Here is a 16,742-nt window from a genome sequence, read left to right as displayed (position 1 = left end):
AGCCCATACCTGAAGGTACCACAACCGCTCAAAAAGCGTCCACCGACGACGAGACACACCTGTATTACACACACCTGACGGAGGCCACACACCCGCACATCCTTGTACAGACACACGATTATCACGTGTCCTAACCAATGATTAATATCACCCCACCTAACCATGTACAGACTCTCAGATCACTACATACTGTACCCTTGATACTTCATGTAGCTATATCCTTCCCGCCCCGCAGATATGCCGAAACATGCCAAACATGTCATTCTTTCACACACACACACACACACACACACACACACACACACACACACACACACACACACACACACACACACTGTATATACATTGTCAAACCACAGAAACAAGCAGCAGCACAGGGTACCGAATTCGCTCTCTACTTGTAGTCTTCTTGAAGCGCTGCTGCTGAGATGCCTCTACCACCACGTGCTGCCCGGTGCGTGTTTTGCTGCCATCGGGAATCTGCTTCCGCTCAGTACTGTGAATGTGAAGTGTATGCTGTATGTGTGCGGCACCAAAACTTTATTAATAATAATTGCCACAGTCTGCATTAACACACACACACACACACACACACACACACACACTATACTTACGCCCCACACAGTTTGTGCTACACTCGCCTGCCGCCTGGCTCCTCATGCTCCATGCTGGCAGACCCAAAATTTGGGCAGACCTTTGCCTGAGATGCCATTCTGACGATGCCTCGTCCCTGCCCCGCATCTAACATCGTACATAAGTGTTCATACACATTGCGGCAGTGTGGGCCCATATTCATGAATGGGTGTTTTCTAAGTGCTTTGCTGTACTAACATGCTTTTTTTATGATCACTTGTGAAGCTTTCTGTGTCACTTAGCCTATTTTTTTGTGATTTTTCAGTCCCTCACACTTTCTGGCTTCCGTCTCACATTCTTTAACGCTTCTTCGACATTTCGCTCCTCTAAATGACTCTCCTTGACTACATGTATTTCGCAGATTCTGAGCTGTGTGACTTCGGCAGCAGTCCCACCCAGTCCCTGTGTGACTGGACCAACCTTGAGGTGACGCAGCTCAAGTGGCACCCATCTACTGGAGAGAGCGCCTTCTGGCTGGGAGGTCCTGGGGTGGATGTGTCCTACGGTGACAGCCAGGGTGAGGCAGTGGGATGAAGCTTCCTTGGCCTTCATTCTGAACATTTTACTCTCTTATCATGACCATTTTCGAAGGCCATGATTGGTTGGATTTTTAAGAGTTTCTTCTGTTAATAATATAGAAATATTGTTAAAAATCCTTAAAAACTCGTGTCACTTTAACTAGAGCCTTTAGAATGTAATAGAGGTGCACCATAGTGTTTCAAAACATGGTCTTGTCCTTGTGTTCCATGTCAGTTGTTTGCATTAGACTTGCCTCGCTGAAATCTTCTGATCGTAAAAAAATAAAGGATATTGGAATAAGACCTAGGCAAGATTGTTTTCAAGATAAAGACATGACGTGCCGGTGTTTCTGCAGGGGGCTATGCTGTGTTTGAGACGTCACAGATTCCTCAACGGGTTGCTGGCCAGTCCATCTTTGAGTCGGCCATGCTGATGTCCCCGCTGAAGGAATCCACTGGACCTAAGGGGATGTGTGTCAAGTTCTGGTGAGTTCTGCAGGTTCAAGGGGCTTAACTGTGTACAGTCAATGTGCTTAAAGTAGAAATGGCAGCGTGAGTACCATAGTGCCATCCATTGGTCACACTTTTCCTTTGTGTCACTTTCCTTCTCTTCACTTTTCTTTGTTTTACTCGTCTTATCTCATTTTCTTTCCTTTCCCTTTCCCCATCTTCAGTGTTCTTGCTTTTATTAGTCCTACTCCATTTTCCTTCTTGTCCCTTTCTTTCTCCAATTTTCTTCGTTTTTTTACTCTTTCTATCACATTCCTTTCCGTCTTTTCCTCCTTTTTTTACTTTGCTTCCTTTTTACTTATCCCATCCAATTTTCCTTCCTGACCCTTTCTATTTCTTCACCTTTTCTCCCTTTTACCCTTCCTATCACATTCCATCTGTTAGTTTTTCCTTCTTTCTTTTTCATTCCTTCCCTTCACTTATCTTCCTATCCCTTTCCCATCCATTAAAAGAATATGGCGACTTACCTTTTAAATAATTCACACTTGCTCATCACAACACCCAAACCACACTAGACTATCTCATGATCCTGACCTTTGTGACCACTGCAGGTATTCCATCGCTGGCTTGAGTCCTGATAAGATTCGCGTTCTGCTGCACCCCATGGCTGAGAACATAAGCGTGGGTATGCCTGTGGATGAGGTGATGCAGGGGTACGACGGCAGCGAAGACGTGGTGCTGTGGGAGGCGAGGGACATGACCAATGGCGAGTGGAAGGAAGGACAGATCGTGTACACCTATGGCAAGAAACACTCGGTGGGTGTGGGAGTGTGTGCTGGTCAGGGTTGCTTTGTGGTGCTGGAGTAGTAAACCTGTGGATATGCTTTGTAAATCAGAGAGAGAGAGAGAGAGAGAGAGAGGGAGGGATACTGCACATCAGAAATTAACCCATGTGAGGTGTACTCATTCTCTCTCTGGTCATAAAAAATGGAAAAAAAATAAAATTAAAATAAATAAATAAATATTGGCGTAATGAGCCCAAAAGTAGTTTCTCATGAAGAAAATAACATGGAAATTTCCTTCTTACTTTTTTTAAAATTCCTATATCATAATCATTGCTACCAGACTTTAGAAAATAGTGATTCAGATAATTTAAACAGTGTCATTCTTCTGCAGGTAATTTTTGAGGCAATCCCAGTGGACAGTGGAGACAACAACCGGCGCTTCAGAGGCTACGTGGCCGTGGATGAACTTTCTTTCACTGACTCCAAGGAATGTGGGGCGTTTTGTACCTTTGAGGGCGGCACCTGTGGCTGGACCCAAGACTCCAATGATGACTTTGACTGGACTCTGGTGAGTCACACGTGTGATGGTCATGAATTTCTTGCTCCAAGAGAGAGTTTAGATAAGCTTGTCACTCATCACTGAATCCTATTATTTTTTTCATTATTAATTATCTTCCATAGAAATCTTGTACATCAATTCCTTACCTATTGTTTTTTTTTTTTCTAATTTCAGTGACAATATTGTCTTCCTTCAACAAAAGTTTCTCAATTTCTGTACCCAATGCATCAATGTACATTCTTTACTTTTACTATTTTCTATTTCATTTGCATCTCCTTTTATTGTTATACCCATTTCTTTTACCGCTATTTCTACTTTTTTTTTTTTTTTTTTTTTGCTTCTACCAACTGCTGCCTATACTCCCTGTATTGCACTTCCTATACAGATTCTTAGAGTATACCTTATCTCATGCAGCCTTTTAAGAAAAGACTGGTATGCTGTTGATTGTTCTTCCTTTGTGTTTATGTATGTTCCTCCTAATTGCAGCTGCCTCTTCACTGCTTTATTCACAGGTACAACAGTTTTCCTTAACTACATTGTATACAGTCATAGCTCATTGTATTGGTCCTCCTACAGCTACAGCCATCTCATTGACTACAACTACAGTCATACATCCCTTTGTCACAGCATTAAGAGCATGTGAGTTGCATGGATCAATATTTACCTTAGCATCATAAAAAAAACCTAATGCCGTGACCACCACTGTACAGTCACTTCCCTTCACCATCCTCACTCTTTCTAATTCTTTTCCTCCAAACAGAGTCGTGGAAGCCTCAACCCCAGCACTGGGCCACCCCGTGACCGCTCCTCTTTTGCCAACGAGGGTTTATTGGGCGGCTATGCCTACATTGACACTGGGTTCCCTCGACGGCCTGGGGATGTCGCACGCCTCATGAGCCAGGAGTTCCAGGGCACCAGTAAGTGTGTGTGTGTGTGAATAAGGGGAAGGCAGCAAGTATATGTTAAGAACAGACTGGTATGCTGTTGTTTATTATTAAAGATAAAATGTCACCCAAACACTCTGAATTTATACCAATAATTCTGTTTTGATATGCCTCTTTATTGGTTTGTTTTTATGTTTTACTGTCAGATCTGCTTACAAAATTTCATTGTGTGTTGTAGAATAGGAGAAAAAGATTATATTGACCATGTATCATTAAGGATAAAATGTTGCCTAAACATTTTGAATTTGTACCTGTAATTTTGTTTTGATATGCCTCTTTATTAGTTTGTTTTTGTTTTATTGTTACAGCTGGTTACAAAATTTCTTTCATCATTTATATTTCTCCAATAGGATATGGATATCTTCATACTTTTTCAATATCATATATATATATATATATATATATATATATATATATATATATATATATATATATATATATATATATATATATATATATATATATATATATATATAATGTTTAGGATTCTTTTTATGCACACATCAGCTCCTTTATGGTACTCCCTCTCCACAGACCCTGACGGACCTCTCTGCATGCGGTTCTGGATACACATGTATGGCAATGGCATTGGTTCGCTGCGTGTGCTGATCTACGATGTGAACACTGCACAGGACACTGTCATCTGGAAGATATCTGGGGAGGCTGGCAATGCGTGGTACCAGGGGCAGGTGCCAATCTCATCCTCCTCGCCCTTCAAGGTATCACCAGACTCTGTTGAACTCCCCACCTTCAAGGTACAGTCACGAGGCTCCAGTCAGAGTCGCCGCTGCATCTTTGAGCACCAGCATCCCCACTCTGGAAAACGTGGAAAGAAAACACAATTACGTACCTAGATCACAAAATACTTGTCCAAATTTATTCTTAATTTGAGAATACTACATAACCAGATAACTATCATTCATATACCAGTGATTGATAGACGTGGGCATCTGAAGTCACACATTTAATTGAAATATGGAAAGGAATAGTTTTTGGTGGGCGACTCTGGACCTCCCCGTCTGGCAGCACGCCATTTCTTGTGCATGCAGCAGGTTGTGATGAGCCAGTGAAGCACAAATTGTCCTTCACTGGACAGACAGTGGATGATGTCTTACAGTACTCTGATGCAACAGCTCTTGTTTCTCCATTTTTATTATGCATGACACATCCTTCTTTTAACAATGGATCTCTTCAGTACATAGTTATCTACTATATAAACATTTCTGCATGTTATATATCCTGTTTTTTATATATTTGATGATGTATCTAAATTTTGAATATTCATAATTTTTTGTGTAGACAATTATTTTCTTACTCTTCCACAAGGCTGTAATTCAGGGCATGAGTTCAAGCGGACCATCCATCCATCCATGTATACATCCTTACTGTCCCTCACTGCAGATTATTATGAAAACATGTATATCAAGACACTCTGGTGTCACTTTTCATTGTAATGCCAAGTATTAGTGAAGGGGCCGGCTCGGGTGTGGTCGAGCTTGTGTAGCTTCCACTTCTGGCTGATGCAGCGGCTGGATGAGCATGGTGACTGTGCTTGGGTGCGGTGAGGTGGGACGGTGTAGTTTCGGCTCCACACTTGTCATGTTTACATTATGGCACATGCATTTACAATTCATAAATTTATAGCTTATGAGTGATCCTTGTAATTTTGACTTTCACCAAAGAACATTTGTGATCAGTACTAATACTCATATACTGAGATGTACTCAGATTTAGTATAGATTTGGAGTTTATGAAAGACAATAATTTTCACTTTCATTAAAGAATGTTTGTAATCTTTATCAATACTTACACTTTTAATTGCATGTGTTTACATTTCAGCCATAATGATAAGAAAAATGGTCTTATAATATATTGATATATGTATGGGGGTATGAGGGCAGAGGAGGGTAATCCTTTATGTTGCCACCAGATTGTGTTTGAGGGCCAGGTGGGTGCCAACAACCTTGGGGACATTGCCATCGATGACATCTCCATCATCCAGGGGGCATGTCCCAGTGAGTTATTCCATCCCCTCATTGGGTGTCTCAGGAGACATGGTAGAGAGGGAGGGTCACTCACTGTCAAAATGTTATCCTTCTATTCTACATTTTTTTCATAAATATTAGATGCTTAGTGGATGAATTTAGATATGACATTTATTTCCAACAATGTTACATTATATTTATTCAGCTTTTCACTATATGTGATAATATCATATGTGTTTTCTGTGGCCAAGGGTTTGTTTTAACTTACCTGATGATGTGTTCCCAGGTGCACCACAAGTAGCAGCAGGTCAAATTGGTGACTGTACCTTTGAGGTGGATGAGTGTGGGTGGGCAAGTCCAGGTCCCAGGGAACGGCTGGATGAGATGGACTGGGTGAGAACTGTGGCTGCTGACAACAGAGCCCCAGCTCGTGACCACACGCTGGGCACCGTGCAAGGTAGGATGTAGAGAAGGCAAAGAGAGGAGAGAGTTATTCTGTTCATTGACTGATTAAGTATAAGGTACTGTAGCAGTGAGGTATTATAGCATCAAAAACAGAGAAGAGAGAGAGAGAGAGAGAGAGAGAGAGAGAGAGAAGGTTTTGGTTTAGGTCTGCTTCACTCTATCAATTTTGCATATCTGTCTGGAGGTGGAGTGTGTCATTATTAATATAACTGCCTTGCTAGGAAAATTAGTTGGTGTCAAATATCCTTCAGTGAGATGTAAGAGTGATGTTGCCACACAAACAGTGACAACAGTGCTCCTCTGTCTCATGAAAGACAGATGAGATGAGATGGAAATGCAAAATAGGCAATGTGAATTGGGCCTTAATGTGGATGTTTGTCATTGTGAAGGTAATGTGTGTGTTTAAAGACTATGAAGGAAATAATGTTTACTTGAATACATGGTGTTGATTCATAATGTGAAGTTTCAAAAATTATATGTGTAGCCTTACAATAATTCTCTAATAATTTTTTCTTATTCTTTGGTATTACATACACTAAGCATCACCATTTTTACCATCTTCAACATTATCATAATCAACATATTCATTATTACGGTCATTATTGTTGTCATTGTTATTATCACATACATGTGTTTACTTTACTCAGTAAAAAAGGCAAGACACACAAAATTTTGGCATCAATAAACATTTTTAGGAAGTGAGAGACAGATAGAATGTAATCACAAATACTCCAGCTGCTTAGAGCATCTTTTCCTTCTACATTGTTGCATGTATTGGAGGCAGCAGCTGCCAAAGAATGAAATGAATAAACAATTAGATAGATAAATAAGTAGATAAACATATCCATAAAGTGGCATAAGTGACCTGTTATTATTATTATTTTTTTTTTATGTAGGAAGGACACTGGCCAAGGGCAACAAAAATCCAATAAAAAAAAAAAATGCCCACTGAAATGCCAGTCCCATAAAAGGGTCAAAGCAGTAGTCAAAAATTGATGAATAAATGTCTTGAAACCTCCCTCTTAAAGGAATTCAAGTCATAGGAAGGTGGAAATACAGAAGCAGGCAGGGAGTTGCAGAGTTTACCAGAGAAAGGGATGAATGATTGAGAATACTGGTTAACTCTTGCGTTAGAGAGGTGGACAGAATAGGGGTGAGAGAAAGAAGAAAATCTTGTGCAGCAAGGCTGCGGGAGGAGGGGAGGCATGCAGTTAGCAACGTCAGAAGAGCAGTTAGCATGAAAATAGCGGTAGAAGACAGCTAGAGATGCAACATGGTGGCGGTGAGAGAGAGGCTGAAGACAGTCAGTTAGAGGAGAGGAGTTGATGAGACGAAAAGCTTTTGATTCCATCCTGTCTAGAAGAGCAGTATGAGTGGAACCGCCCCCAGACATGTGAAGAGAAAAGACACAGAGGCACAATGTTTTAGAATTTTCTTGTGTTGAGGATGAAAGAGAAAATATTTCATTAAACATTAAAAGAGTGATTTAAGAATTCACAGTTCATGAACTCTTAGGAAACTATAGGTCACTGTCTCAGTAGTTACATTGCCACCTATTAATGCAGAAACAGCTGCCCTTGTCTCAACCTGGTACTAGCAAAGTTAGAGAATCATAACCTAATGGTGGCATTGTGGTGCACTGTGATTTGAAATACTGTTTAATTTATCTAAATATTAGCTTTGTGTATATGACTCATTAATATCCAAGCTTTAATGATCTCTGTGGTCTGAGAGGAATTTGGTTGACTTCCTCTAGTGTAATGTTTGAAGATGCAGTACAAGAACACACAACCTTAGTGATGCTACACATGTTGCTGCTCTATCTCAGCATGGTGGAGACACAAACACTAGTCTTTTAATTAAGGCTGTGCTCAGTGTCACCACTCACCTAAAACAAGTATCATATATTCTCAAAAAAAACATATCAGCCAGACTCTCCCAGCTTCCTGCCACAGGGTGAGACACTGAGACTATTAGACTTGACATCATTCTTAAGGAAGGACTGAAGGGGATTGTCAAAATGGGTCTGGCAGCTAACATTCTATTCTAACTCAAAGTTATCCACAGATTCCAAAACTCTATTCATAATTATTGAAATTTAAAGTTTAAAGTCCTTTGCTTGCATTCCATGTTATGTTTCTTCTCACCTGTCACACTCTGTTTTCAGCCACTTTGTTGTTATGTCCTTCACTTTGTTTTCACCACACAGGTCATGCAAGTTCTCCATTATCACCAACACTATATAAGTGACATTCACTACTTGTAGTTGTAGTTGTTACACTATAAAACTTGATTCCTTTCTTCCATTCTCATTTTCATTACTACCTTAACTTTAAAGTTTCTTCTTGAATCTACTGTATCCTTCCCTCCCTGTTCTTTCTCCACTTTATAGTATATTTTGCTTTAATCTTTATTCTGAAGCTCAGTATTATAAACTTGCCACATTCTGCTAACCCTTGTCTTGTCCCTGAGCTCGTCCACACTCCCTCCATCCCCCCACCCACCAGTACTCCCACAAGTGTACCTCATTCCCAACTCATGCCTTACTGTCACCCGTGTCGCTCACTAATGTCTGTGTCTCTTGGTCTAGGATCCGCAGCTCATGACGTGACTACACAAGATCGGGGCAAGTGATTGACTTTTATCCTCCCTCTCACTGTTATGGTAGACTCCCCCCCCACATGTACCCCTTTTTCTGCACTGATACCAAACCTCTCATCTTTCTCATCCTTGCTCCACCACTTATCATCACCCTTTCTTTTGATCCCTCCCTGCATGACTCCATCAGCATTTCTGTGCATCTTTGTATCGCATATTATGCCTGTCTGTAGCTTAACAGATATCCTTGTCCTATTTCAATAGTTTTGTATATTCCCCCACCTCCTGTTTTACCTTTTCTTGTATTGGCAGTAAATACCCAGTGTTTTATACTTTAAGTATGTCTTCAGTCTTATTTTTCAGAACCTTCATTCCTTTGTCCTGCTTTATCCAGGAGCATCCTTTCCTTGCCAATGGCACCACACTTCATGCCCTATAACTCTTGAATTACCTATGTTTCTTATTTTGTTGATTAAAAAAACAATAGTAACACTGGACTTTCAACCCATGTATAAATTGTTCAAGTAGCCAGTTGTTTACCTTAAATGACTATTTACTGTAGTATCTCATCCCTTTGGCTGTGGCTGACTGACTGTGCTGTACATTGGTGACAGGTCTGTTGCACCACTCCTCTCCCTCATTCTCTGGCATAGGAGCCTCCATGTACAGTTAGGAAGAGGCTCAGTCATTTAGGGAAACCACATTCTATTTATTTATTAAGAATTTAAAATCTTAAATGTACTTATCATTTATTGAAGCAGGATGGGAGTTTATATTGTTCCACAGAAGCTGTGGTGACTTTATTGCATTTTGATTATTACTTCAGTCTATATTCATTGAGTGAAGTATAGCTGCTGTTATATTGTCTTCTGTGAGTTTTTTTGAGCTGAGCAAATCTTTTGGAGGTCTGCACTAGTGGTGCTGGTATATTGGAAAACTTAATGAATACTAAGGATTTCAATTACTTTTCTTGGCAGGATTCTACATGACACTGCCACGGGGCACTGTACAGCGGGGTGGGGACAGGGCCTGGCTGGTGTCCCCCACCATGAAGGGCTCTGGGGACCCCATGTGTCTTGCCTTCTGGTGTGTGGTGGATATTGCACTGATGTTTTCTCTTCAGTGTGAAATAATGTCTATACTGAAATTATTAACTGCATGGGCTTATATGTAAAGACCACACAAATATTAAACTCAAATATTTCTCCTTGAAAATTTAATTTAAAGTGATTCTTTCCATGATAAATTTCCTCAAGCTAACATATTGTAATTTATCATTGGAGGAGTCATGTAAGAGGAATGTTGTGGGTAAAATCTTCACTTGTGATATTTACATGATATAAACTTGCAACATATGGTAGCAGTGAATGTTCATACGTAAAAAGTTAGCAGCAAGTGGAAGGGCAAGACTTTGAATTACACTGACCTGCAGTATGCCCTCATTCCTGCAGGTACTTCATGTACGAGCCATTCATTGATCCTTCCGGGCCATCCCTGGGGTCCCTGTTGGTGCATGAACGATATGAGAGTGCAGAGGGAGACATTGTCACTCGGCCCTTGTGGTCCCTCAAGAACCACCAAGGACCCAACTGGATGTATGGCCAGGCCAAGCTGCAGAATGAACGAGACTTTGTGGTGAGGCAGCGCAAACCACTCCCATGCTTCACCACACCACCACACCAGGACATCACACCAATTTATACCATAACACACTTCATGATATGCTTCCACATACCAATGAGCCACACTACTTCCATATCTCATGACACACTACAACACATCAATATATCACACCATGCCACACTATACATTTCTGTAGTAATCATGATGCTACTTTCACATATAATATATACTGCCTCATACTATGTCCTGGTGCTACATATCATCATGGCAGAACACATCACTGTATGCCACATGTCTTTATATGTCACCGCATCACATCACACCTGTCTGATCATTCACATCCACTATGCAGTATCAACAAAATTCCTTGCCTAGTCTGTAAAATTTCATTGTTGCCTTTTGTTTACATTGCCTCCAGCATAATATATATTATGTATTGTGTTGCAGGTGGTGTTTGAGGGAATGTGGGGCAGCAGCCGTGCCAATGGCTTTATGGCACTTGATGACATCACTGTCTTCCGTGGTGACTGTACTAGTGAGTATCGGGAAACATATTCTTGTGAGCAGTGTGAGGCAACAACATTTGATCCTCTTCCTCAGTAAATGAATTGTGCAGTGGGAGATGTAACAAGATTACTGTTTGAATTAGAGTAAGATAAGTGTTAGTATGGCTTTCATATGTTCTGTGTACTGTTCTATTTACCTATTTTTGTTGTACTTATATGGGCATAGGCAGGAGTCACTGTGAGAGCAGTGTGGCTCATATATTGTTTTGAGGGGACTTGGAAATTATCTTGATTTATTTACTATGATTTGACATTTTCATAATTTTTCTCTTGTGTCCAGCAATGCCGAGGAAAGGCAGCACCTCAGGGGGAGATTGTTCATTCCAGCACAACACATGTCAGTGGAAGAACATCACCTCAGACAGTGACTTCCGCTGGACAACTGCTTCCATCTCCCGCCGTCCTGCCAACCTGCCAGACCACACCTTCGGTGGCCCCAGTGTGTAACTTTAACTTGAGTCTTTTATTGCTTGAATTTTCATCTTCTTTCTTTTCTATAACTACATAATATATTTGTTTCCCTTCCCTGACCTCTTTATTCCAGTCACTCTTTTGAATGTTTTTTCCTACAGTACTACAGTATTTCATATATATACATATTTTATTTTGTCTTATGTCTGTTATGATTTTTGCTTCTTCCTTTTCCTCACTTAATCTTTTTTTTTTTTATGCAACCAGGGACCTGACCAAGAGCAACAAAAACTGGAAAATAAAAGACCCTACTGGAAGTGCAAATTCCTTCAAGAAATAGTTCAAAATTAAATTAAATCAAATTAAATTAAATTAAATTAAATTAAATTAAATTAAATGTTATATAGTGTCTTGAAATCTCCCTCTTGAAAGAGTTCAGTCATAGTCAGGAGGATTACAGAAGTAGGCCCGGGGTTCCAGAGTGTACCAGTGAAAGGAATGAAAGATTGAGAATACTAGTTAACTCTTGCATTAGGGAGTTGGATAGGGTAGGGAGTGATAAAAAGTAGAAAGTCTGGTACAATGAGGCTGCAGGAGGAGGAGGAGGAGGAGGAGGCGGCATGCAGCTAACAAGATCAGAAGAGCAGTTAGTGCTAAAGTAATGATAGAGGACAGCAAGAGGTACAACCTTGCAGTGAAGGGAGAGAAAAGCTGTCAGTTTAAAGAGAGGAGTTGATATGAAATGCTTTTAATTTTATGTACATACCCTGTTAAAAAATCAAATCAGCTATATTAACTTGTGCAAATGTTGCAGAAGTTTATGTAGAAAAAGTTAAGGGAGATATCAAGACAGTTTTGGTCAATAACAGAATCTGACCATGGGACAGTTTTTGTTCCATCCGCTCTAATGATTTTCTATCCTATGTATTTGTATACCCAGGTACGATTTGTCTTCAACAGCTTTCTTACTTATTAATTTGTTCTTTTCTCCACTCATCTCATCTTTTCCATGACAGTTGGCTATGCCTACTTTGACGTCTTCAACCAGAATGCACGGCCTCAAACTCTCAGCCTGCTTTCCCCGCCACTGGACAAGAGTGATGACAATGCTCCTGTTTGCCTCTCCTTCTGGTATGCTTACTTCGGTGCCTCAGACACCACACGGCTGAAGGTGCTGCGGGAGTCCTATGACCGTGCTGCAGAGGAAGAAGACCAGCGCTTTAGTGGATCCATTGTGGTGCGTGCAAGGGATGTGAGGGTGTGCGTGGGGCCTCACCTGGTTTTAGGGTATTGTAAGAGCTTCTGGAGAAAATATGTCACAATCAAGGGATTGCCTGCAGTTTAGTTATCATAAGGAATGAACAAATGTAGTATTGAAAGTGATATCCTCTTTTCTTGGTCACCACTGAACAGCTGTGGGAGTTGGTGGGGAACCTTGGGAGGCAGCGACCTGAGTGGCAGTTTGGACAAGTGGAAGTGGATGCTTCTACTGATCATCGTATCTCCATGGTGGGCATGGCCAGCAATGGCGGCTTTGCCATTGATGATATCAAGATCTTCCCTGGATCTTGCAGCTGTGAGTACTTTTAGGCATCTCTGGCATGGAAGATCTCAGATCAGACATGCAAAACTCACTACACTTTTTTAATTGAAGTTTCACGGTCACCAAGTCCAAAGTGAAGTTTTTTTTCCAGCCTCTATTTTCCTGTCATTATGCAGTCAGATTTGATGGTGGGATTCTCCTTTCAAGCTTTGCTATGAATAAACACCAGAATGCTGGAAAAAATTGTTATAATGTTAGTTTAAGAAAAATTATTCAATTTTGATTTTCCACAACTTTTCCTCTTTTTAACCAAAAAAAAAAAAAGATGTGTTCTCTTATAATGAAATACATATGTTGTGATTTCTCCCATAAATCACTCCTCCATATACATACAACTTCAGAAACAATTAATTACTGCTACTGCTGACAACAATAACAACAAGAACAACAACAATAATAATTAACCTATGCTACATTGATAGTGATGAATAGCGTGAATTTGCATTTATTTTCTTTATAATAATAATAATAATAATAATAATAAATGGTAATAATGATAATAATAATGATAATAATAATAGTAATAATAATAATAATAATAATAATAATAATAATAATAATAATTATTATTATTATTATTATTATTGTTATTATTATTGTTGTTGTTGTTGTTGTTGTTGTTGTTGTTGTTGTTGTTGTTGTTGTTGTTGTTGTTGTTGTTGTTATTATTATTATTATTATTATTATTATTATTATTATTATTATTATTATTATTAATGTCATCATCATCATTACCATCATCATTTTCTTTGAGGGCATCTCTGACCTTGATGGTGGCGCCCTTGGCGGCATCCTATATAACATGCAGAGTTGGCTGTGTTTTTTTTTTATGGTAGTTGTTACTGTTGTAATAATAATAATAATAATAATAATAATAATAATAATAATAATAATAATAATAATAAAGATAATAATAATAATAATAATAATAATAATAATAATAATAATAATAATAATAATAATAATAAAAATAATATCAATAAATAATAAAACAACGGTAGCAGCAGCAGTAGTAGGAGTAGTAGTAGTAGTAGTAGTAGTAGTAGTAGTAGTAGTAGTAGTAGTAGTAGTAGTAGTAGTAATTTTAGCAGTCTTTTGTTTATGATGATGAAGCATTTTATCATAGCTGAGTACAGAAAGTTGGAAGCTCCATTGCATTGGTAGTGAATCAATTGTATACGTGTACATACATGCAGTGATGTGTCTTTACAGTGAGGCCAGAGGCCGCTGATCCTGCCATGGGTGCCACTACGGACGAGCTTCCCGTGGATGTCTAGATGCGCCCCTTCCTTGCCACGCCCAGCCTGTAAATGACAGATGGAAGTTGCATAATGAACCGTACCATCTCAGCAGCAGTGTTGAAATAAAGGATTAGTAGCCTGGGACTATAACTCTGGTACAAGGCCATGTATATGAGTTGTTCGGTCATGAATTTTCATTGATGTGCAATAAGAATATACAATGATAACCTACAGTAGGAGCTGGCAGTGTTGGACCGATGAACCCAGTGTGTTTACAATGAATCGTAGTTGATCAGTCTGCAGCCCCTTTTGGAAGTCTCCTCACAGTCTTGTTTGTAACTGCCAAATTCGAGAAAGTAGAGATCTGTGACTGTTCCATGAGCGTTCAACGGTCATGGAACAGTAACTGAGCTGTGCATTTTTTTTTTCTTTTTTTTTTTTTTTTTTTTTTGCTGGCGAGCTCTTCATGCCGAGGAAAAAATAGATCTGCTTGTCACTGAGTGGACTGGGTGCATTGGCGGCAGATTTTGATAATGGAAGTGTTTGCTTTGGTGCAGTGAATTCAAGATGTTCTTTGCTTGTTTGAAGTGTTTTTTTTTCTTTTTATCAGGTTAGTTTAAATGAAAAAAAAAAAAAAATGAATGAATGGCCTTGTACAGTTTTGAATGGCTGATGTGGTCGCGGTCAGTAAGTGGCCTACCTGACTGGTTTGACGAAATGGCCTCAACCTGTCATACTGATTTCTTGAATTTTATGACAAGCTTAGTTTGTAATTTTTACAAAAGCCTTTGCCGTTGCTCCCCAGCCTCCCCATGGCATGAAGCGCCGAGACTTCCTTTCAATATCAACATTGCAGCAAAATTTACAAACATTGTAATCTAGGGAAGAAGGGAACCGTTGTGGTGCAGTAGGACCGCGCGCGCTTTGGGGTCCTAGGGGTCCTCAGGAGCATAGATCTTTCTGGTTTCTTCTTGTGTCAAGTAGCGACAGAAACCAGAATTGAGCTGCACCACAAGACGATTTTCTCATTGTCTGCTTTTGCACACTAATGGAACCAACATGATCAAGAAGGGCCACTACATCACCACCTGCTGACCGTGTGCGGGCGGGACAGCCTTCACTCCTGCCGGGGCTGCTGCTGAATGAGTGCCTCTACTGATGACTCCAAGCTAAGATTTAAAAATCTCTTTCCTCCTCCTCCTCCTCCCCTAATCTCTCTCTCTCTCTCTCTCTCTCTCTCTCTCTCTCTCTCTCTCTCTCTCTCTCTCTCTCTCTCTCATTTCGCTCAAACAACTCGGTACCCTGCAATTTTTTTCTTGTAAACAGACGGCGTGTATTAAAGCACATATTTTCATAGAGAAGATACGGTGCAATTTTGTAATGGCTGCTCCGGTAATTATACAGAATAATTAATCGTTGTTTGTTCGTACTATTACTTGTACCTATTTTTTTTTTCTTTAGGAATAAATATGAACAACGTGGCCTTAGCATGGTAGATTTACTTCAGTACTTCAGTAACCTCGACTTTTGTCATAGTGTGTAAGTACTTCTAATGTTGCTCACTATCTGTTAAGAATATTCTCTCTCTCTCTCTCTCTCTCTCTCTCTCTCCACGTTTCTAGGTAGCCGTGTGTCTTTTAGTCTAAAGCATCGTACTCGTGTGTGTATGTGTGTGTGCGTGTGTGTGTACTCGTGTGCAGAGTTGTGCACTTGTGTACGAAGATACATTCACGTGTACGTAGTAATAATTATACTACATCTTTTATATTCTGGTACTCTTCTTCAGTGTTCACAGTATACTCAGATCAACGACTTGTTTCTCATGCTGATTTGCATTAAAGATCAAGAATGCTCCGTGTGTTTTGCTACAACCAAATGTTTCACTATAACACTGACAATATTACCGTCACGGACGTGAGGTACTTGGGGCCGCATTTCCCACAACACTTAATGGATTAATAGTACTCATTGTGATTTTTAAGGGTGTTTACAGGATTCTAGTGATAGGATAACAAAAATTCTGTATCGCCATTAGAGAAAATACCTTTAAGAACCATATTACTCATCTCTGGTTTTTTAAAATAGTTGATGGAAAAAAACGTCTCATAATATGGGCTCTGGCTTAGAAGGTGGATCTGTTAAGGCTGTTTCTCCACATGAACCGTGGATTTGCTTGCAGTTTTGATTATGAGTCACGGCTGTGTCTGTCTCAGAGATAACAATACTTAAAACAGTGTGGTGTAAGACAGCTGGTCTTCATCGTCTCTTGGTACTGGGCTGCAAGTTGAAGTGCAACAAATTCCATTAAGAAAGACAGAGAGAAAAAAAAGAAAAAAAAGGCAGCGATTTCGGAGGTTTCAC

The 16,742-nt window shown here is 39.8% G+C and overlaps 1 protein-coding gene across 3 annotated transcripts in view; it reads left to right on the top strand.

Annotated features, from left to right (window-relative positions):
• The window catches only part of LOC135109332 (MAM and LDL-receptor class A domain-containing protein 1-like), a 47,137-nt gene extending 30,904 nt beyond the window's left edge, over positions 1 to 16,233 (top strand). The window contains exons 4-20 of one of the 3 annotated variants that reach the window (XM_064020695.1): positions 1 to 15; positions 995 to 1,150; positions 1,508 to 1,637; positions 2,213 to 2,417; positions 2,778 to 2,954; positions 3,706 to 3,862; positions 4,424 to 4,608; positions 5,820 to 5,904; positions 6,161 to 6,331; positions 8,930 to 8,965; positions 9,915 to 10,023; positions 10,389 to 10,572; positions 11,008 to 11,095; positions 11,407 to 11,565; positions 12,554 to 12,774; positions 12,951 to 13,113; positions 14,353 to 16,233. The exon at positions 1 to 15 is cut by the window's left edge and continues 168 nt beyond it. In XM_064020695.1, the coding sequence (XP_063876765.1) occupies positions 1 to 15; positions 995 to 1,150; positions 1,508 to 1,637; positions 2,213 to 2,417; positions 2,778 to 2,954; positions 3,706 to 3,862; positions 4,424 to 4,608; positions 5,820 to 5,904; positions 6,161 to 6,331; positions 8,930 to 8,965; positions 9,915 to 10,023; positions 10,389 to 10,572; positions 11,008 to 11,095; positions 11,407 to 11,565; positions 12,554 to 12,774; positions 12,951 to 13,113; positions 14,353 to 14,417 (2,306 nt within the window). In that variant the 3' untranslated portion in view covers positions 14,418 to 16,233. The remainder of the gene's footprint in view (positions 16 to 994; positions 1,151 to 1,507; positions 1,638 to 2,212; positions 2,418 to 2,777; positions 2,955 to 3,705; positions 3,863 to 4,423; positions 4,609 to 5,819; positions 5,905 to 6,160; positions 6,332 to 8,929; positions 8,966 to 9,914; positions 10,024 to 10,388; positions 10,573 to 11,007; positions 11,096 to 11,406; positions 11,566 to 12,553; positions 12,775 to 12,950; positions 13,114 to 14,352) is intronic. The other 2 variants (XM_064020713.1, XM_064020703.1) reach the window with 2 other exon arrangements.
• The last annotated feature ends 509 nt before the right edge of the window (positions 16,234 to 16,742 follow it).

This window comes from Scylla paramamosain, chromosome 2, assembly GCF_035594125.1.
Source record: "Scylla paramamosain isolate STU-SP2022 chromosome 2, ASM3559412v1, whole genome shotgun sequence".
Taxonomy (NCBI): Eukaryota; Metazoa; Arthropoda; class Malacostraca; order Decapoda; family Portunidae; genus Scylla; species Scylla paramamosain.
The sequence above is the reverse complement of the archived record's forward strand: the minus strand, read 5'-3'. Positions and strand labels throughout refer to the sequence as shown.